Source organism: Delphinapterus leucas, chromosome 9 (genome assembly GCF_059928025.1).
Source record: "Delphinapterus leucas isolate spDelLeu-1000000601 "Yukka" chromosome 9, BTC_Dleu_Yukka2, whole genome shotgun sequence".
NCBI classification, from domain to species: domain Eukaryota; kingdom Metazoa; phylum Chordata; class Mammalia; order Artiodactyla; family Monodontidae; genus Delphinapterus; species Delphinapterus leucas.
Genome location: NC_143137.1, coordinates 61,579,472 through 61,602,620, shown reverse-complemented (window position 1 = coordinate 61,602,620; position 23,149 = coordinate 61,579,472). Strand labels below are relative to the sequence as shown.

Below are 23,149 nucleotides of genomic sequence, written 5' to 3'. Positions count from 1 at the left end.
TACTGCAGTTGAAATGAGGCAAGAAGTCTGAGAGGAGATGCTTTTCAGACAACTGGAACCGTGGGACTAGACTATGGCATTTAGCTTTTGACTCAAGGTGTGAATTACAGGATCTATCTTCACAAAGCTCCTGCAGCTCTATGGAGTCCTGAGGTCCCCAAAGGAGTGATTTTACAGGGGAAGAAAGACTTGCGAGTACCAAAGATGGGGTAGAAGATGGAAGCTGCTCATAGAGAGCAGGAGGGAATTTGTCGGGGATAACTGAACTTGAGAGCTAGAAGGGGCCCCACCTCACACTGTGGGGTGGGGGTGAATATTTATTTTGCGATATTCGTAAATAAACTTTAAGTGATTATTTCTAGCTAACATAGTGTTAAACATGTAAATTCTTACAACTGATTTCCCCTTCCTTGTTCCTTAGGTTTGATTTTGCAAATACTGACTTGTTTCTCAGGGCCATTTAATATTAAGCTTATTATCTGATCAAGTCAAGCAGAGATGGGGCTGAGAATTCCAGTTTTCCTTCATGTTCATTTGCAATGGAGTTTTTCTAACTTGTATAAGGTAGATAATTTCCTGCCTAAATCATATATTGTCCTGAAGAAGATCAAACTCACTATTAAAAAGTTATATTTATTTTTTTAAGCCCTGAAACACAGCTACTAGGTCGTTATTTTTAAGTTCAATTTAAAAGTCAAATCTTATCAATCTCTTTAGTGAGATGTGCTTCGGAAACGAAGAATACTCTGCTGGTAAATTATTTCTCAAAGTGGTTTGTTTCTGCTTTCAAGCCAGCACGTGGCCTATGATGACCCTATTTGGGTAACTGGGAAGAACATCAACACTCCTTTGTTCCGTAAAGCTTTTCTCCCTATTATCCTGAAAACATATATAAAAAGAGTGAAAATTTTTAAAATTTTGCTGCAACTTCCTTTGTGGTGATTTCACTGAACTTAAACAACTTATTTTCATAAATAATTCTTAGGCATAAAATAACAAGATGGGGACAATGTTTTCTCTTTTTAAGGTGCTCATAGCTGGGAGCAGTACAAAGACTTGGAACTTCAGACATCTAGCTTCTTACCTTGTGATGGAAAGTGTGTACATTAAATGTCAAGAGGAAACCAGGCTGTGGAAATCTGATCCAGTCAGACTACCTACAACCCAGGGATGCAGGTCAGGAACTGAGTGAGTACTGAATACTGCCACTTCCCTAAGCTGAATTCATCCCTGTCAGGTAAGATGCTAAAAAGCTCAGTCTTTCCAAAAACATACGTGAACTATTCCAGTTTTACTAATAACTTTATTTAAATAAGAAGACACAGGAACTTCTATACTGAAAAAATACAAAACAAAAGCCACACATTTCCTTGTGTAAAGCCATATTGTATGGTAACTCGAATACTGTTCAGCGCAGTGGCTAGAATTAAACAGTACAACTATATACAAAATTTAAACAATTTCTGACAAATTTCTACAGCTGGATGTAGGATACATTTGAGCTCAACAACTTCTGGGAAATTTACATGGCAAAGCATAAGCTTTAACACATTTGGTTCAAAACTTTAATATATGCTAAGAACAAATGTACAACACAATTAATATTTAGTTTTCTCATGAGAAAATAAAAGCACATGTCACTATAAATATCGTACGTCAGATTTCATTACCAAAAAAAGCATATTCAGTCCATCGTTCAGAAACTAATATTGATACTATTGCATCTTATTTGGACAAAAGCAGAGCATAAGATCAACACATTATGTAATGCTAAACCAGATATCAGAAGTTAATGGAGCTCATATTTATCTTACAGAACTAATATTTTCTCCCTTTAACCATAATCTACAAAATATAGTATTTTCATCAAGGCCTGAGATTATTAGGGTTAAAGGTTTCTTCTGCTGAATAGATTGTTTTAAAAGGTTCCCCTGTGAAAATGGCGAAAGTAAACTGAGTCCTTTCCCATGACAGTCTCCTACAATATAACACTGACTAATTTAAAGGAGCCAGAATGCACCTTCAGGAGAGAATATTACTGCAAACTTTGGTGGAAAGAAGATAATTGGGATCATGACAAAATAATACACAGAACACATACACACACAAACATATACACACATATATATATCATTTGTTTAAAAAAAAAAAAAGAAAATCAATGGTGTTGCTTTCTTCTTTATCAACTCTTCCTTCTTCAACCTCCTTAGAAAATAAAACAAAGAAAAACCCAGGAATGACTGAAAGGAACTGAAACGTTCCTGTAACTGTAAGCACCTTGTTCCCCTAATTCTTAAGAAAACTGTGCCATACACTTCAGGTGCAGATGAAACAGTTTTACTGAACTGAAAGCAATGGAATAAAAATAAAGAAACTTCCCTTTGCTTTTGAATACTCTCTTTGTGCTGCAGAAAACAATGTCTGAAGTTGGGCTCTTCCACTGACCAATCAGGAATATCTAGGGCTCTCTTCACACTTAGAGAAGTTAGGTTGAGTCTGCAAGTTCAGGGCTCTTTACTTGGGTTTATGCTCTACTTCGTGCATCCAAAATGTGAACAGAACTGTTCATGGTATTATTATGAGAGGCTTGAGTAGAGACAGCTTCAAACTACTGCATTTGTAAGTCACCACATAACCTGCTTACTTATGTTGAATTCTGAGACTCACATATGCTCTCTCTGTGTGAATGCAACTCATGCACCTGAACTGCTTGAGAAAAACAATAACCAAAAGTGTGTCATTTCTTAACCTGCAAATTAAACAATTTCCAAAAGAGAAACTAAACATTAATATGCCTTTTGATAGAACAGTAGCATTTCATGACCCTGATGGCCAATATAAACAAAAAATCTCAGCCATTCCCCTGTGAAACTGCACCGATCCTGAAATTAGACCTAGACATTCTTGTCATTAAATTCCACACACACAAGGTGGAATGTTTTTGTACAGCCTAGTACTGGACATTTTATTTGCAACATTGTATCAGTCATTAACCGAGCAACACCTGGACTTGTAAAGAAAAAAAAAAAAAAAAAGCCACAGTTACACATGTTGAAACAGTGAATGCAACAGTTGTTTTACGTGTAACCACATGACAAAAGTGATGTCAGACACCACAGATTTGCTGGTTCTCCTCATGTTCACCCATGTCCAGGATTTCTGTTCTCCTAGGGTTGAATGCACTTCTTATTCTAAGAACGTGGAATGTAATGAGGAAAGGGAAATGCATAAAATAAGAAAAGGCAAAAGAGTGATGTTCCCTCTTTAGCTTTTTAGCTGTGAAATAGTTAATATCCCAATATGATATACATTCCAAGTTACCTGAGTTTAGACTTCAACTGAAGTACCTGAAGCTAGGCCATAGGGTGGGCACTGTGCAACTGTTGTGGCCATTTATTTATTTATTTTTTTGCATTGTATGTATTACAGAAGTTAGAAACAAACACCTGGATCAATTGTAAACATAATTCTGAAGTACAGTATTTTTCCATAGGACAAAACACAGCAAGACATTTTCTATTTAGACAGGCAACTTTCTGATATAGAGCTTATTTATACTGAAGAGTTTGGAACAGAACACAGGACACAGTACTAATCTGTCAAACATACTATGAAATGCATAGTCTCCACTTAAAATGCTGAATGATACACACATTTTTGCAAGCATTATTACTGCTTTCCACAAAAACTGCTGAATAGGAGTTCCGTCCCTGCCAAGATCAGTGTTAAGAGATACTTTATGATGCTGATAAGTATTCTGTTGGTGGTGGTGTCAGGAAGTTTGTCACTCCATGCAGATAGATGTCTGAGATCTAGTTCCTAACCCAGGGAACACAGGGTAGAGGCCAGCTCCCCCTCTGCTTTAGATGATCACGTAGTTCTGAGCGGAGATGTGCTCCTCACCCTGCAGTTCCTGCAGGAGCTGCTGCGGCTGCTGGGATGGCTGTTGAACAGAGGCCTCTGTGGAGCCCGTCACGCTGGTGTCATCAGAAAGAGACGTAAAGGAAACCCGGGAGGAGAGCTGCTCCACGGTCAGGGTGGCCAGAGCTGAGCTCTGGCCAGAGTTAGGAGAGTTCTTGAGCATCAGGTCAGAGGCAGGTAGTAGAGGGCCTAGAAGTTTTACAGGACAGAAAGCTGATCCGGTTGGGATGAAATTAACCTTGTTTTTGTCAGGACATGAAAAGAGAGGGGCTGCGATAGGCTGGCGAGACCTAAAACCATAAAACAAAATTAGGTTTACAATCACTAAAAAGTTAGGCACTTTCTGAATTAATTGGAGTTCTCTAAAACAGCTAAAATGTGGATGGCAGGGAATGAATTAAGTGTACACAGAGGGGTAAACATCTTCCATAGCACAAGTCAGCTGGCATACTACTGATGTACACAGCACTGAGGTGACATTTAAAACAGAAGGATTTTCAAAAGGACTCTGGGCACACAGAATTTTTCAGAGATTAGTTTGCTTTCATTCATTTAGAAACATGGATTATGCGATGTTAAAATGACCTTTTCTGTTAAGTACATTGGGAGAGGGATTACCCAATCATATATTTGGTTTTAAGCATTTCCTCCTTTTTCTGTATCTCTATACATACTTCTACTAACACAGATCAGGAAAAATAGTTTCAGTAGTTTCTTGATGAGTCAGCCCAACAGAACAGCGTCCACAAGCCCTTCCTCTCCTCCCCTTCCCCGGGAACTAAGCCATCAACTCCTGCAGGACCCATCTCTGTCCCTTCTAGGTTACAAGAGTACAGCAGCCTCCACTAGGGCACCTGCACTGGGACAAAGGGATGAGTGAGTCCAAGAGCCACACGCTCTTTTTTTGAGTTATTCTGCAAGGTATTTACAGCATGAACCTCTTTTCCCTTTAATTTCTATTTTATATGTACCGAACTTTCAAAAAGAAAAAAAAAATCTGTGAACAGAAAGTCTAAATTCGATGCATACACATGCTAGATGTGTCTACAGGGAAGGAGACGAGTTAGTGAGTTCCCTCTGGCTTGTGGTATCACTATCGTTAAGGCTAGCCACACATGGATATTCACTCCGCTGCTAAATGTCTTTTTCTTTTTATCCATCTAAATTAATAGAACTTTTGAAAGGAAAATTCTTAATGATTAAAAATAAATCTTTTAGGTAGTAAGGATGAATTTCCAAGTTTCTTTGTATTAGCATATTTCCAGCACGCAGGCTCTAATTCTCCTTCAATAAGATCTCTTTTGCCTATTCAACTCTCTTTTCATAATTTGCTTTTGAAACACATTATCAGCTGGATGGAGTAGTTGATTCATCTGTAATCAACTGGTCTCAGTAAAAAGCTTTACAGCTTTGCAGATCCCAGCTGACAGAAAAGACATTACTTACGCCATTTCCTCAAAGACCTTCACTCGCTCACATCCCTCTGGGGGCTCCCGTTTGAACATGTAGCTGTTGTTTGGTTTGGGAGATGAAGCATACTTGGGTAACGGTGAGCTACTCCCACTGTCTGTAAATTTAAAGCAGTTATATTAACTAGTGATTGAAAGCTCTTTTAAATTAAATTTGATTTCCAAACAAGCAGCCTTTTGCACAGTTTATCCACTACTGCCCCTTGGCTTCCACCACAGAGCTTCCTTTATTGCAAAGCTGTTTCTAACATCCTTGTGTAGTACATATCTTATGAATAAAAGCTTCAATGCAATAGTAATCTGCCATATACCACAGAACATAAAACGCAGATATTTTGGTCCAGACACCTGCATTTTGAGTAAAGTAGAGCTGTAATCCTGAAAATAAATACATCATTATGTATTTCAAAAAGGTAAATAAATGGGGTAATATGTATAGCCATGCAGAATTTTAAGAGATTAAATACAGCATTCTCTATATTTTCTCACTGTTCAACCAATTTAATTGAAAATTTTAATATGTGGAATAATCTTCATTACAGAAGTTCTTAGCAGAAACGTTAGTTTTACTAAACACTGTGAATAACATGTTTGCAGGGAAAAATAGGCTTATAACACAATATACTTTCCCTTGGCCCACAATGAAAAAGGTAATGTTCAGAATTTTGCCTTTAAAATGTCTATATAAAAGAATTTTTTGAGCACTATTTGTATTTTCGCTGCTGGAAGCATGAGGAATCTAAAAGCATCTCTATCTAACATGTTTTCTTCGTATTTTTGACCAAAAAGAAATGGCCTATTCATGAAAAGCCATAAAACCTATATGCAGTTTCTCCCTTTCCTACCTGGCAAAGGATTTTGGAAATTCATATCCACCAAAATATGTCATTATCTTTTTAAGATGCCAAGTTGTAAAGTCAGTAACATACCTTTATAAATACAATAGTCCTATTTAAACAAATTCTGACTTAATGCAAACCAATCCCCCATGCTAAAATACTAAGCACATACCTATTGAGATGTAGTATTTTCGTATGTATTTTGAAAGATGGCATTAGTACCATAAATTTCAGGTGTCACAATTTTGATAAGTTGCTTCAGTTTAGGATACAGTACATGGTCCAACATTCAGAATCTGAGTAACAGGGAGGGTTTTTTTAATCATCATTAATGAAGTATAATACACGCTTAGAAAGTAGACCCTTGAGGCACACTTAGAGTGTACTTGGTGAATGATTCAAAGAGCATCTATGTAAGTGTTGGGCATGCAGATGTGTGCTTATATTTGAATACGGCTATATCTCTGGCTGGGAAATCATTGCCTGCAAAATAACAAGGCCACATTATTGGGAAACCTAGAAAACCTCATAGTTTCTCCATCACTACTGTTACACATGTCCATAGAGATTATGCATAGTCTCTGGGAAGGAATTAAGTCTTAGAGTTACGTTGGGTTTCTTAAGACTTGAGGATTTTCTTAGACTCAACATTTATCCTATATTGCTTAAACAAATGGGAGGGAGGAGAAGGAATATTATTTTTTCTCTTCGGTAGATGCAAAACATCATTAACCTGACTAGAGTCCGACTTTGCTGCTATTTGAGCTAGGCTAAACCAAAACGACTGCTCTTCAATCAAAAACTGGTGGGAATGAGGTCTTGAACTCGGTATAATACCAAAAATACAGGTTGACCTTGCTTTATTATCCAAGCAACGACCAGCCATGCCAAGGATATACATGAAAAAGTAGCTATGGTGTGTAGTGCCTCCATGGAGAGGACTGGTGGTAACAACACAGCCCTGCTGCACGCAGGATGGGCCTAAAACCATGGGCTCGATGCTTTTAACTAGCCTTTTCTGCCATCAGCAGGGGTGTGACCATGTCAGTAGTTAAGAATCCACCCTATTATCATGTAAGAAAAGTCATCTTGGCCACTCTTACAGTCTCCTGTGTTCTCTTTCTTATTACATCATCAGACCTACCACATGATTTCTCTCATAACATTACTGATGGTTTCAAGGGACCTTCCCAGAATTGAAAGCTAGATGTGAGTTGGATAATCAGCAAAACTAGCTGTCTTCCTATAAACAGTCTACAATGAATTAAATATTAAATGGTTTTTCTCCTTGAAATTTTTCTAATTTCCGAGGCTTATATTTTTACAGAGTTTTACCCACTTAAACATTCTTTTATTGGGGGCGGGGAGGAGGGTGACAAATGTTTAAACGAACAAACACAATATATTGCTATCCCAGAAAGATAGTATTCAGTGCTATTATACTGCCTTGACTTTTCAATAAAAACTGTTTGTTGAGAATATATATATACATATATATACGTGTGTGTGTGTGTATATATATATATATATATATATATATTACATTTAATGTTTGGTGGTCTGGAAAGACAAAGCTTGAAAGAAAGAAATTTGGAGCTGTAAATAGATTTCTTAAATCTGGGGTTTTCTCCTCAGGTAAACATGCAATCTGATAGAGTGCAAAGAGGAACAGGGAATGGAGACAACTTTCTGGGGTTTTAGTTCTGTCACTAGCTGTATATAGTTGTATAACCTTCAACACAGCTGCCTCTCTAAGTTTCTATATAACTAAAGGAATTTCCATTCCTAACTCTGAAATTCTGTGATTTTTACAAAAGGTTCTAACATAGAAAAAAGGAACAGTGTACCAAAATATTTTTTTTTGCTTTACAAATGGCATGCTTTAAAAACAACTCCCATGAGCAAACTATTCTACCCATTCCAAGCTTGGTTGTCTAACTCCTGCATTTAGAACTCTGTGTTGAGTTTAATAACCACATTTCATTAAGAGAACATTATAAATGTGAGGTAAGCATGCTTGCTCAGGAGATTCAGGATGAAGTCTCATGGTAATCTTAATTTAATCCCTTCTGTTCACAAGCATGATACATTTTCTCATTCTCTTATCCCACAATAGGATAATAACTAGACATGTAATTGAGATTAAGTTAAATGTTACTTTATGTTCTTATAACCTCATAACCAATGAAATTAGATGTGATGAATATAATTATTTACATATCTGTCTGCATTCATAATAGTTTCATCTATATTTATAACAGAATCACCCAGATCTCAAAATTAAGAGTATGGAAACATTTTATTGACTATTTTATTATAAAAGATTATAATTATGCATGCGTACCATATTTACGATTAAAATATAAGTAGTTTGACAAACATTTTAAAACACATCATAATGAACTAAAGCTTGGAAAAGTTAGAGATATTACTGAAGTCTGAAATTCCATATAGAAACAAGATTCATTAAACTATGTGTACTTTTATAGTTTTAGAGTTTTCTGAATTTCTCCTTATAAATGGCCTCCATTACTTCTGGTATATTAAGTTGTATGGCCAATAATTCTAGTATAAAAAAAATCATATATATTAAGTTGCTTCATTTATGTAGGAAGGTATGTAAAATCTCTGCCATGGTTCTTTTCTAGCCCTAAGTCTTTATACGTGCTTTATCTCCTACTATCAGATTACTTTATCAAATTAAGTAAAATTAATTCTAAAATAAGCAATATAATTACAGGGTGGTGGTTCTTAACCCTGGTTTCACATTAGACTCATCAAAGATGTTTTAACAATACTATTAAATGCCAATGTTGAAACCTCACCCCTCAAGAGGTTCTGATTTAATTAGTCTGGGGCCCATTCCCAGGCATGTGCTGGCTGTTTTTTTTGGTAAAGCTCTCAAATGCTTTTGAAGTACAGCCAAATTTGATAACCAATCATGAAAACATTAAAACACTGGTATGGAGTCAAGCCATCTGACTTCTGTCTAGGCCTAACTGCATGGCCTAGGAAAAGTGTGATCCCCTTGTGTTTTGATCTATAAAATGGGAATAACTACTGATATGATGGCTGTGAAAAATGTGTACCCGAAACAGAATAAGCTCTCAATAAATACTGCTACAATAGTAGAAAGAACACATCATTCCTAATTCACAAATTAACAAAGGTGAACCATTCAGAAATTAAGTGCCTATTCTACTTTCTTGGTAAAAGAGAGTAACAGAAATGTCATTTTTAATAGGTCTGCACACTAACTTTATTAAGGTATATAAAGGTAAGATTTTGTGTCTGGCGGGGAAGCCGAGTAACATTTGGAGTACCAGATTCTCCAGTTTATGACTGCCTAGTAGGAACTCTGCCAGTTCATGATGGCATCCTTTAGCATATGCAGATCTACCATTCCGAAATTTTAAAACTAATGCCTGAAGTACACAGATTCTATAGATTCCTCTACGTAGAGAATAATTTATTACATGTGTAGCAAGAGCCAGTAGAATGTAATTATTATTCTATCTTTCAAAGCTAGAATAACAGGCTGAGAAAACGAGCATAGAGTTCAACCAACGCTAAACTTAGTGACAAAGTTAGCCAATTTAGAAAAAGATTATAAATATGATGAACTAAATAGGATCTAAACAGAATTGCTATTCTAGTATTAAAATTACTTCTTTTCCAGAAAATGTGGTATGTATACACAATGGAATACTACTCAGCCATAAAAAAGAACGAAATTTTGCTATTTGCAGCAACATGGATGGACTAGGAGGGCATTATGCTAAGTGAAATAAGTCAGACAGAGAAAGACAAATACTGTAGGATATCACTTACATGTGGAATTTTAAAAAATACAACAAACTACTGAATATAACAAAAAAGCAGATTCACAGATATAGAGAACAAACTAGTGGTTACCAGTGGAGAGGGAAGTGGGTAGGGGCAATACAGAGGTAGGGAAGTAAGAGGTACAAACTATTAGATATAAAATAAGCTACAAGGATATACTGTACAACAGGGGGAATATAGTCAATATTTTATAATAACTATAAATGGAGTATAACGTTTAATAATTGTGAATCACCGTATTGTACTCCTGTAACTTATATAATAGTGTACAGTAACTATGCTTCAATTTAAAAAATTACTTTTTTTGCATCAGGAAATGAAATTATCAGCTGTAGTGTAATTTGATGGTCTAATGAAATCAGGAGAAACAACTGTATAGTGTTTCTTGACAACAAACTTTTGGAACCAGTTGGCATTACTGATTGTATTGAAAACCTGCATTTTCAGTGAAAAAAAAATAACTGTGGAAGAGTAAGGAGAACATTTGACTTTTACAAATAGTCTCTAACGTTTCTCTACAATTTCAAAGTCAACCTTTTATGAGAAGGTTACAAAATTTTAATAAAACAACACATCAGCTATAGCTAAGATCTCCCTTACATCAACATTCAGCAAAGGGTAAGGAGAGAAAATGTAACATAATCCTTGTTGCTTATATTTTTGAACTTTGTCTCAAATAAGACTGTTTTGAACTTATGGGACTTACATTCCAAATGTAAGTTAGGCCCATTACATTCCAAATGTAAGTTAGGCCCATTAATTAAATATTTGTCATATGTGGAAGGTGTTTTATATTTTAATCATTTACTCCATATTCACTGAATTGATACTAATTTACGAAATAAGCAAACAAATCATAGTTGTGCCTTTGTTTTTGTGTACTCACAGTAAGTACAATGCTTCTTCTGCAAACATAATCCTGATATGCAGAACAACATTGCTTATTACTGTCTCCAAATCTGACTTGGCATCGCTGATATGCTAACTACTCACTCGGAATCTTACATGAACGCGAACAAATCACCCTGAATCTGACTATCCGACGTGAGTTAAAAAATGAAAGCAAATCACTCTGTTGAAGACAGTCTGCAAACCAATTTATAGACTAAAATCTTGTCTCTTATAAATCATAATGGTAAAACTAAACTGAAAATATATTTCAGATTACCCAGAATATTTTATATCTTGAAAAGTAATGTAATTAAGGTTCTCAGAAAAATCAAAATGTCTGATGCGATCTTAGTTTTTTTATATTCTTGAGGTTTTTAAATGAAAAAATTTCTAGGGACATCAGTTTTCAAAACACTGAAACACACTGTTCATATTAAAGTGCTCCTAAAGTATCCTACAGGGGGAAAAAATGAAAACTTCTAATAAAATTTCAATATAATTTTAAATGCACAATTATATATATTTACTGAACACTTAATTATGTACAAAACAGAAGACAAAACAAAATGCTATGTATCAGGTAAAACTCAGTGTTTCTCTCTTTTTTTTTCCCCCCAATTCTTGCTAAAGGGAAATGGTATTATAACATCTTTTCGGCAGATAACCAAATGTAATCTTAAACTTATATAATGGTCATCTTAAAGCCTGTTCCTTCTCTGACATTCACTGCCTTATTAATAGTGGTAATCGTTTTCTTATGTCCCAAGCCAGAACTTTGTTAGAACTTTGCCTTTATCCTCATTTTTCTAATCCCTCACCTTGTACATCTAATCAACCACCAAATGCTGCTGATTCTTCTTCAGTCTATTTCCTCCAATTCCTCTGCCCTACACCTGTGGTCTCCCAATTAAGGTGCACTAAACAATCTGCTGATATGCAGGAAGAAAAAAGAACATTTATACATATTTACTTTTTATCTCTAAAAATAAGAAACTAAGCTTTACCAGCAAATATTTGGTATATGGATTGAATTATGTACTTACATAACTTAGAAATATATAAATTTATATTACAGGTACAAATTAAAAATTGCTGAAAAAAGTATGTAATAACTCAAGTTTGGAGAGACAGGACTAGGCTATTAAAATAGCATCTTATCTTCCCCTCTTGGCATCTCTCTCCACTTCTGTAGCTTTATCCTTAAAGCTGGTCATGTCCTTTAGCTCAGCGGTCCCCAGTCTTTTTGGCACCGGGGCCGGTTTCATGGAAGACAGTTTTTCCACAGACGGGGGGTGGGGTGGTGAGGGGTGTGGTGCCTCAGGTGGCAACGTGAGTGACGGGGAGCGGCAGATGAAGCTTTGTCTGTTCACTCGCCTGCTGCTCACTGCCGGCTGTGCCACCGGGTTCCTAACAGGCTGCAGACCCCTACGGGTCCACAGCCCGGGGGTTGGGGACCCCTGCTTTAGCTGACAAAAGATCTTCGCTTGGTTCTTCATTTCTTTCAGCAAGGCTACAAGGCCCTTATGAAATAGTGGCCTTTCTACCTACCTCTCCATTCTCACTGCTTTCTACTCCTTACCATTTACCCCTATGCTCTAGCCACACTATTTTTTTTTTTTTAACTGTTCTCCACACACCAGGCTCTTTCATAGCTGAATGACTGTGTAATGGCTATTCCTCCTGCGAAGGCAGCAAGTAGTAGTGTGAGGTTCCTGCAGAAGATCTTTGTTGGCATCTGGACTTCAAAAGATTTAGGAAAGTTAACTTCATTTCTCTAAGCCTTAGGCTCCCCATTCTTAAAATAATGACAATGTCCCTCCTCATCGGATTGTGATAATATTACAGGGGATAACGAAGGTAAAGTCACCTGGGCAAATTTAATCATCATAGCAATCCTATGAGGCAGGTGCCATCATTTTCCTTAATTAACAGGTGAGAAAACAGATACAGAGAGGTTGAGTAACTTGCCCAAGGACACATAATTAGTAAGTGGCAGAGCGGAGTTCAACCTGGCTGCACCAGAGTCAGAGTTCGTTACCATCATGCTATCTGCCTCACTGTTTTGATCTATCTCAACTCTAGTGTCCTCATTAGACTAGACGATCAAGTTCCAATCTAACATTCCATGCTTCTCCTCAGTAGAGTCTTAGAGTTTAGGCAACAGCTTCATTGGGTCTGCCTTTTGTTAGTCTCACAAGGAGACACAGTGCAAGGAGTGGCTTCAGTGTGTCCATATTTCTTCTCAGAGGAACATAAAAGATAACAGGGAGAAAAAAATTCAACAGATCCCCTTTCCTCTAGCCCATACCCTATTTTTTCCCCAGTCATGATCAGAGTAGAAGATGAGGTGGATTTTAGCAAAGTTACTTCCCTTCCCCTAATTTCAACAGGAAATTTGAACTTTATGGCTTCTTTCTCACCAAAGGCCTATGATCACTAAGTTAGCATAATCTTAGAGCGGTGACTGTTTATTATCTTTTTTTGGTTGGTGGTAGCGGGGAGGATCATCATACTCTTCCTGAACATTCAAAAGCCTAACATATATAAGTTAACCACTTAAGGAAAAAGACGCTAATGTTTTCAACAAAGCTATAAAAATATATTCTTAAAAAAATGGACATACCATGAAGAAGGAATACTCAAAAAGTCTCGACTAAGCACTACTCCATGCTAATGCTAGGCGCCACTCTAGTTGCTGAGGATAAAGTAATGAGCAAAATAAAGTTACCTGCTCTTGATGGAGCTTATAGTCTAGTAAATAGATTATAGAAGATTAAGTGAAATTATATATGCGGACATATTAATAAATTTTGGTTTGCTTTTGTTTTAGACTCTGAGCTGTAACTGCTAGAACTGAGTTGTATACTTACTAATAATTTTGAATTAAGAATAGTAACTCATCCATAGAGAGCTAGCACAGCAACTGCTATTAGTAAAATTGTAGACATTTTCCAAAAGAGGGGGAAAAGGCATTTACTGGATGCTTCTTACACGCATCAGATAATGGGAGTATATGTAATTTTAGATGTACTCTTGAAAAAGCAAAACAGGGAAGATAACCTTAGGAATGTAATTCTAGAAAAGTTCACTTTTTAACCTATGGAATAACTCCTTTGTTGGAATAAGATTTCTACACTCTTTGTAATTTTACCAGCAAGAGGTTCTTCTAGGATAATAAGCATCCTAGAATTATGTGGGGAGAATCTTTTGATTGAGAAACAGATTCAGGCTCAAAAGCAGCAATTTGCAAGGTGTGGTAGCTAAAAGAAGTATATCCAACATATCTATTTTCACAATATAAACCACAAAAAGAAAAGTACCACAGAATCTTGGCTGATTAGGATATCTAGGAGGTGGAGAGTCAAAGTATGGTAAGGGCAAAGGTCACACAATGTTAAGAAATAGAGCCCTAAAGATGAACGCAAATCGGGTTTAAAATGTATACAGAAAGGAATAAGATATCAAAAAGAGTCTCTTTTAAAAGTCTGCCTGGGGTCAGCCCTAGACCCTGAAAAGATAATACTTCTTTTTCTTTTCTGCAACTATGGGCTGCTCAGTCCTAATACCCAAAGTTTAGAAATATTAATATTTATAAGTTAAATCATAGTATGAGTTAAATAGGCTTATATGCATTGTGCCCTGGAAACTCCATCTACATGATATACATTGTTCCTGTGGGAAAACATAGTTTAAGTTCCAAGTAATCAATTTATGGACTCTTGGAATACAACTCTTGGTAGTTGACCTGACTAGAATGGTTCAGTTGACGTCATGATTAGAATAATCAACGTTTCCACAATATCTTGCAAAACTGCAAAATTTTATAACAACCTGCCTAAGTGAATTGTGCCAAAGATCAACTATAAGTGGCAGACTGAAGTCTAGATTTTGTGGCTTGCTACCTTATTAAGGAAAGCTGGCAGAGCTGCTAAAAGAACTAATATTTGACACTGCCACTTACATTATATAAATGACTGTTTTTCTCCCTTGCATTTTGGGCATGATAATGTAGAAGAATTTAGGCTAACTCTTAGGATATATTCTGAAGATGTCAAGATAATAAGAGCTCTTATTCTGGATCCCTGAATTCTCCACACAGATCATAATGTAGGAACTGTGGCTGTTATTAGGTTAGTAAGCCTAGCAACTTTACACATTACCAGGCTGCCTTCAGTCTTTAGGTCACTGGAAAAATCTGTCAGAAAAGCACCAAACCCAAAAAACTAAAACCTGAAAACAGTCTCTTAAAGGCTGGACTTTTCTCAATAATGAGAGTGTTTTTGTCCTGGCATTGCAATTGAAACAGCCAAAGGACCACTATGCTAATCAACTAAAATTATTTTTATAGGTCTCAAATTATATATGTGTCATGGAGAAAAACAGATGTTAGGAATAAGCAGAAATAATAAAGTCAGGAAAAGGATAGGATATAACAGATGAGTACTAGAAAAACAATCAGCTAACTAGCACATCTCTCATTAGAGCTATATACTCACAATGTCTATCCCTCTCCCCACCTGTGCATGCCAATCCAGGCACCTAAAGATGTCTAAACTAGCTAGTCTACAACAGCAACTACAGAATAGGTAGGTACTCCAAATCAATTCTAGTTGACTACAAAATTACAGTATCAATTCTGTTTTCAGAGTTAATGATGCACACCTATTAGAAATCTATAGCTTGCTTTTTTTTCTCTTTACTGGAAATAAATGTAAAGAAACAAAAGACCAATTTAAGCTTCACTGTGGAAAAATGCAAATTGTAAGCTAGAGTTAGTATCTTAAAAAAATTTGGACTGTCCATTCTGAAGTAATGAGTCAGAGATTATTCTATAGTTTGAATGATTTAAATATGTAAGTTTCAGAAATTGCAAAACTGACAACTCCCTCTCCTTTGTACCTTTAGTTTTCTGAACATACTTGTATAATAGTGTAGATATATTAAGAAACTTATGTCATGAGGCCTTAATTCCCAAACTGAGGTAGTTTTGTAGAAAACAGTCTTAAATGATTCTGTAGTCTTCTTAGTTTCTAAGGAAATTTTTTAAAAATCACTATCAGTCACACCCAACACCATTTATTGAGTGTTTACTACATACCAAGAGTTGTGCTAAGCACTCTGTTCCAATATCTCATTTAACCCCAATAATGGTATGAGGTATGAAAACAAGTATTATCACCTTGTTTTACTAAGAACAAAATTTGTTTTAACTATTAGGGGAAAAACTGTTGGCCTTAGAGATGATGTGGACCAACGTTCTCATTTTACATTAAACAAACAAGAGGAACAGAAGAAAGATAAGACACTTGTGTCATGCAGGCAGATATCTGGTATAAAAGAATAAAAGGGCATAGAGAAAAATATACAACCAAAAGCAGTCTTAGAAAAAGTCTAACTTCTCTAAGAAACAGCCAGAATTCAGAATATTGTACTATCTCGAAGAGATACCTGCACTCCCATGTTCATTGCAGTATTATTCACAATAGCCAAAGCATGGGAACAACCTAAGTGTCCATGGACAGATGAATAGATAAAGAGAATGTGGTTCTAACTGGCTGTGAGATTGCCTCAAAAGAATATAGTCCCGCAGAGGCCAAGAAGACAATCTCACAACCAGCTAACCAAAATGGAATTCATCTATCAACTTCCTAATACATCTCCCTTTTGGTTCAGCATCTCTCAACTATCCACAGTGTTAAACTTAGAAGAAAACAAAACTTCTGAATTAACTGCCTAGCCTTATTATCACTGTTATTTTTAATTTTAACCCAACTGTAAGTGCTAATAAGTAGCAAAAGCGGTCTGCACTTATCTTTTCTAGTGGTATAATAAAAAAATACGGGTTTTGCAAGATCTGTTTCACCATATACCACCTCTGCAGCCTACAATAACTTATGATTATTTATGATTATTTAACATTTCTATTTACCTTCAAAACAAATACTCCTACTAGAAGCAAGGTGTTTTCTTGTTTGTTTTACTATGAAACATCCATACTAAAAATGCGAGGAAGTGACTGCTGTCGTAGGATGCCTCCGTGAAATGAAAGTTTCCTAGTCTGCATTCTACAATATCGACATTCCACTTGAAGCAGAGAGATATGCCTAACTAAGGTACTGCTTTCAGTACATCCTTAATGGAGGAAGAGAGTTTACAAGGCTTCCAATAAGGAAAAGATGAAAAGGGGAGAACTGTTGAGATCCACCCACAAAGAGGACAAAGTCCAGAGTAGCTTCCGTCTAACATCTCAGCAGAGAGTTAGGCGTAATGATGACTGAAAGAAGCCAGACCAAAAGAATACACACTGCATCAATCCATTTCTATGAAATCCAGTAACAGGGAAAAATTAGACTATGATGATGGAAGTCAACAGTGGTTACTTCTAAGTGGAGAGGAGAAGGATACTGTCTGTGAAGGGGGCTAGGGATCCTTCTGGGAGGCGAAAAATGTTCTGTATCTTGATCCAGGTAGTGGTTTCATGAGTGCATACGTGTGTAAAAATTCAGGGGGCTTAACACTTAATATTTGGGCACTTTAAATGTATTAATACCTCAAAATAAAACAAATTGAGGGGGTTGGGGGTCAAGTCAGGACAAGGCCCATAAAAAAATCCTGTAAGATTCTATAAACTTTAATTTTTTCATGTTTTAAAATTTGTGTTGCCTATGATCTTCTTGTGGTGAAAAGCAATAAATGTGTTACAAAGGAAGTTCAGTGTTTCTTTGTAAGTAGCTAGGAAGGTGGAAGCTGGGCAGTCTTCAGTACCTTCGGTGTCTGAGTCTGAGGGGGCTAGAAACTGAAAGAAGAGAGTGGACAGTGGTAGCCAAGTGCCTGACACTTAGACAGGAGGACATGGGCAGACAGGGCTTGACAGGCAATAAGAAACCCCACGGGTTCTGCACTCTTATTGGTGTTAGTTAATAATTCATCTACATACCATAATATATTCCCTGATGTGCTGCAGGTACTTTTTAAACTTTATCCCCCTTGGTTAAAAATACACTCATTCTTCCAACAGATTTTTTTAGAAATTATTTCCTCCCAAATTAATCTGAATACGAAATCTAACCTCAGGCACGATGAACATAAATTTTACCATAACCATCCTTAACTCTGGACAATACCAAGGAAAAAACTGTGTGTTATATGATGTGAAGCTGTACACATTCATTTTATAGCTTTCATTAGCTGTTATAACCATGCGCTGTGCTCCTCTGACACATTTATGGAAGATGTTTGCGAAAGTCACAAAGAAGGGGGTACATGAAACCAATGAACAAACCAACCTAGATCAACCAATCCTTTACAATCCCACCATTCAATGAAACAAAAAAGGTGATGTAATGGTCTAAGACAAAGAAAGTAGAATGACCAAGGCCTTATAACAAACCCTCTAAATGGATGATTTCATTCTCACCTTTATCACGATCGTAGAGTAAATCTTCTGTTGAGCAAGGGCTACCGTCCTGGGATTCCGGGGGACAGAAGGGGGAAACACAGGGGGAGTGACTGCTGCAACTACTGCTGCGCTCCTGCACAGAGGGGGTCTGCGTGTCGATGCTGCGAGTGCTGCTGCTCCGGTAGTGAGCAGGGAGGGGGGCTCTCCGACCATCCGGGATATCCAAAGGCTGGAAGAGCAACAACCATCACACCGTCAGTGACAGTTCATATACTCCATCCATATAGAAAGCACTGGTGTTTCTTTTGATTTCATTTTGCAGTATCGCCACCACAGTTGATTCTTCAGAGAATAAAGATACCAATCTTGTGTCTTAATTTCTGCCAGTCACTTTTAGGTCAGCACTCCCAGTAATACTCTTCAAGGACAGGGGCTTCTTTTAACACTGTATCCCTAGCACTGTGTCTGGCACACAGCAGACATTCAATAAACATTTGCTTTAAGAATTAGTCAAACCGCTCAAGAAGTCACTTTGACTTGATAATAAAAAAAGAGAAATCTCATATTCACAGGTATGGATTTCCGTTTGTTCATTCTTCTTATTATTATTTTTTTACAAGCCAGGAACAGATTTTGCAGTTTACCCAAAATTTATAATAAAAGGTTTATTCTGTTAGTACTCAAGGGAGGATATTAAGATAACTCAGAACATTTCTTCTAATTTGGTATCCAACTGAGTAGGACTACTAATGAATTTTGCTTAGTTCTAATGCATTGTTCTGAGTGGTAAAAATTAAAAATATAAATGAAATTATAATCATAGAATCATATATGAATCATATACTTTTGACCCGAGAAGACCCTAGACCTCATTAGCACAGTTTTTTACCAATAAAGAACCTATAGTTTATTTTATTTTTTAAATAAATTTATTTATTTTTGGCAGCGTTGGGTCGTCTTTGCTGAGCGCGGGCTTTCTCTAGTTGCGGCGAGCGAGGGCTACTCTGCGTTGCAGTGGCTTCTCTTGTTGCGGAGCACAGGCTCTAGAGCGCAGACTCAGTAGTTGTGGCGCATGGGCTTAGTTGATCCGCAGCATGTGGGATCTTCCCAGACCAGGGCTCGAACCCGTGTCCCCTGCATTGGCAGGCGGATTCTTAACCACTGCACCACCAGGGAAACCCCAAGAACTTAAAAGTTTAGAGCTCCTGGTGACATGGTCAATTAAATGGCATCAGAGCTTCAGCTGCAGTGGACTCTTTCTACTCTGCTTCTGCTGTAAAGATATATCTTGCTAACTAAGTGAGGTCAACAAATATAATTCTATATATTTACAGTATTTTTGTCATTACATAGACAAGATTGAAATGCTAGGAAAAAAGAACCAATATATTCTTAGTTTATTTACAACTTATTTTCACTGTTTACTGCTATTACTCTGAGCTTTGTCATTTCAGAGATTTTAGAAACACTGTCAGAGGGAAAATGAAGTAAGATAAAATTAGGCAAGACTCAAAATATATCAATGTTTTTCTACAACAAATTAAGTGAAGGTCAAAACCTAAAATAAAAACTTTATCTATCTATGCAGAGTTGCTAAACCAAAACTATACCACTTTCACAACCTGACAATGACCATGCTACTGAAAAGAGAATATTCAATTATGGAATATTAGTTAATTTTGTCAACAAACAAAAAAAGTAAAATTTTCCAATTTAGGAAAGAAATATTCCCAAAGAAATATTAAGTTACTTGGTCAAACGCTAAGAAAATTATTTATTATTTAAATTTTTTTTTTTACTTAACTAAATTTAGATTTTAATTACAACACTGCACTAAATTTTAGAATGAACAATTCTAAGAATAAATCATTGGTGCAGGTTTTGGGGGGTTTTTTTGGACAAAATTATGTGATAGGTGTGTGAGGTTTTCAGAACAACCCATAAAGAAAGATCATTTTGGAATATATATGAGGGTTAAATGACAGAGGTCTTTCTTAAAACTTAGATATTTAAGTCAAGGAAAATGCTGCTTTAATAAAATGTCAATATTGGTAATTAGTAAAAGAATAATGTATCAATCTGTAACTAAAAAAGTTTAAGAATTTGAGTTATCTTTTATTCATGTCCTATTTGATACAATCACTTTGTATTCCCATTTCTGAATCTTTAACTGGATAATATATATGAATTTCCTTAACCAACTTCTGTTTTGTTGGGGAGGGGGTTCAGAAGAATTAGAATAACAAAACAGATTTTAGAAGTTTACACATTTACACAAAATAATGATGGGAAATATAAAGGCTTAGAAGCTACTGACAGGTTCACTGATGGTGACATTTTGATTTATTAAAACTTTGAGGCACACTTAATCATAAATCTAAAAATTCTTAAAATTAATACTTTAGTTATAACTGTGTAGGTTACCCCAGAGTAATTCTGAAGTGGCTACTGTGAAATTAGAATATGACTTACTTAAAAGCAGAACTATGTTATTTTTTTTTAATTGGAGTAAAATTGCTTTACAGTGTTGTGTTTCTGCTCTACAATGAAGTGAATCAGCTATATGTATACCTATATCTCCTACCTCTTGGACCTCCCTCCCGCCCCCACCCCTGCCCCATCCCATCCATCTAGGTCATCACAGAGCACCGAGCTGAGCTCCCTGTGCTATACAGCAGGTTCCCACTAGCTATCTATTTTACACATGGTAGTGTATTTATGTCAAACCTAATCTCCCAATTTGTCCCACCTTCCCCTTCCCCCCGTGTTCACATGTCCATTCTCTATATCTGCATCTCTATTCCTACCCTACAAATAGGTTCATCTGTAACATTTTTCTAGATTGCACAGATATGTCTTAAAATACTGTATTTGTTTTTCTCTTTCTGGCTTACTTCACTCTGTATGACAGACTCTAGGTCCATCCACATCTCTGCAAATGACCCAATTTCATTCCTTTTTATGGCTGAGTAATATTCCATTGTATATATGTACCACATCTTTATCCATTCATCTATCATTGGACATTTAGGTTGTTTCCATGTCCTGGCTATTGTAAACAGTGCTGCAATGAACCTTGGGGTACATGTGTCTTTTTGAATTATGGTTTTCTCAGGGTATATTCCCAGTAGTGGGAGTGCTGGGTCATATGGTAGTTCTATTTTTAGTATTTTAAGGAACCTCCATACTGTTCTCCCTAGTGGCTGTATCAATATACATTCCCACCAACAGTGTAGGAGGGTTCCCTTTTCTCCACACAGTCTCCAGCTTTTACTGTTCGTAGATTTTTTGATGGCCATTCTGACCGGTGTGAGATGATACCTCACTGTAGTTTTGATTTGCATTTCTCTAATAATTAGTGATGCTGAGCATCTTTTGACATACTTCTTAGCCATCTGTATGTCTTCTTTGGTGAAATGACCATTTAGGTCTTCTGCCCATTTTTTAATTGGGTTGTTTGTTTTTTCGATATTGAGCTCCATGAGCTGTTTGTATATTTTAGAGATTAATCCTTTGACCGTTGCTTCATTCGCAAGTATTTTCTCCCATTCTGAGAGCTGTTTCTTTGTCTTGTTTATGGTTTCCTTTGCTGTGCAAAAACTTTTAAGTTTCATTAGGTCCCATTTGTTTATTTTTGGTTTTATTTTCATTACTCTAGGAAGTGGGTCAAAAAAGATGTGTTTTTCCTATGTTTTCCTCTAAGAGTTTTATAGTGTCTGGTCCTACATTTAGGTCTTTAATCCTTTTGGAGTTTATTTTTGTGTATGGTGTTAGAGAGTGTTCTAATTTCATTCTTTTACATGTAGCTGTCCAGTTTTCTCATCACCACTTATTGAAGAGGCTGTCTTTTCTCTATTGTATGTTCTTGCCTCCTTTGTCATAAATTAGGTGACCATATGTGTGTGGGTTTATCTCTGGGCTTTCTATCCTGCACCATTGATCTACATTTCTGTTTTTGTGCCAGTACCATACTGTCTTGATTACTGTAGCTTTGTAGTAGAGTTTGAAGTCAGGGATTCCTCCAGCTCCATTTTTCTTTCTCAAGATTGCTTTGGCTATTCGGGGTCTTTTATGTTTCCACACAAATTGTAAAATTTTTTGTTCTAATCCTGTGAAGAATGCCATTGGTAGTTTGATAGGGATTGCACTGAATCTGTAGATTGCTTTGGGTAGTATAGTCATTTCACAATATTGATTCTTCCAATCCAAGAACATGGTACATTTCTCCATCTGTTTATGTCATCTTTAATTTCTTTCATCAGTGTTTTATAGTTTTCTGAGTACAAGTTTTCTGCCTCCTTAGGTAGGTTTATTCCTAGGTATTTTGTTCTTTTTGTTGCGATGGTAAATGGGATTGTTTCCTTAATTTCTCTTTCTGATTTTTCCTTGTTAGTGTATAGGAATGCAAGAGATTTCTGTGCATTAATTTTGTATCCTGCAACTTTACCAAATTCATTGCTTAGCTCTAGTAGTTTTCTGGTGGCATCTTTAGGATTTTCTATGTATAGTATCATATCATCAGCAAACAGTGACAGTTTGACTTCTTCTTTTCCAATCTGTATTCCTTTTATTTTTCTTCTCTGATTGTCGTGGCTAGGACTTCAAAACTATGTTGAATAAGAGTGGCAAGAGTGGACATCCTTGTCTTGTTCCTGATCTTAGTGGAAATGCTTTCAGTTTTTTACCATTGAGTATGATGTTTGCTGTGGGTTTATCATATATGGCCTTTATTATGTTGAGGTAGTTTCCCTCTATGCCCGTTTTCTGGAGCGTTTTTATCGTGA

General features: G+C 36.4%; 1 protein-coding gene across 2 annotated transcripts in view; it reads right to left on the bottom strand.

Annotated features, from left to right (window-relative positions):
* Positions 1–1,283: 1,283 nt before the first annotated feature.
* The window catches only part of GLCCI1 (glucocorticoid induced 1), a 122,470-nt gene continuing 100,604 nt past the window's right edge, over positions 1,284–23,149 (bottom strand). For both annotated transcript variants that reach the window (XM_022586792.3, XM_022586799.3), the window contains exons 6-8: positions 18,384–18,594; positions 5,368–5,488; positions 1,284–4,211 (exon numbers count right to left, since the gene is read on the bottom strand). In XM_022586792.3, the coding sequence (XP_022442500.1) occupies positions 3,863–4,211; positions 5,368–5,488; positions 18,384–18,594 (681 nt within the window). In that variant the 3' untranslated portion in view covers positions 1,284–3,862. The remainder of the gene's footprint in view (positions 4,212–5,367; positions 5,489–18,383; positions 18,595–23,149) is intronic.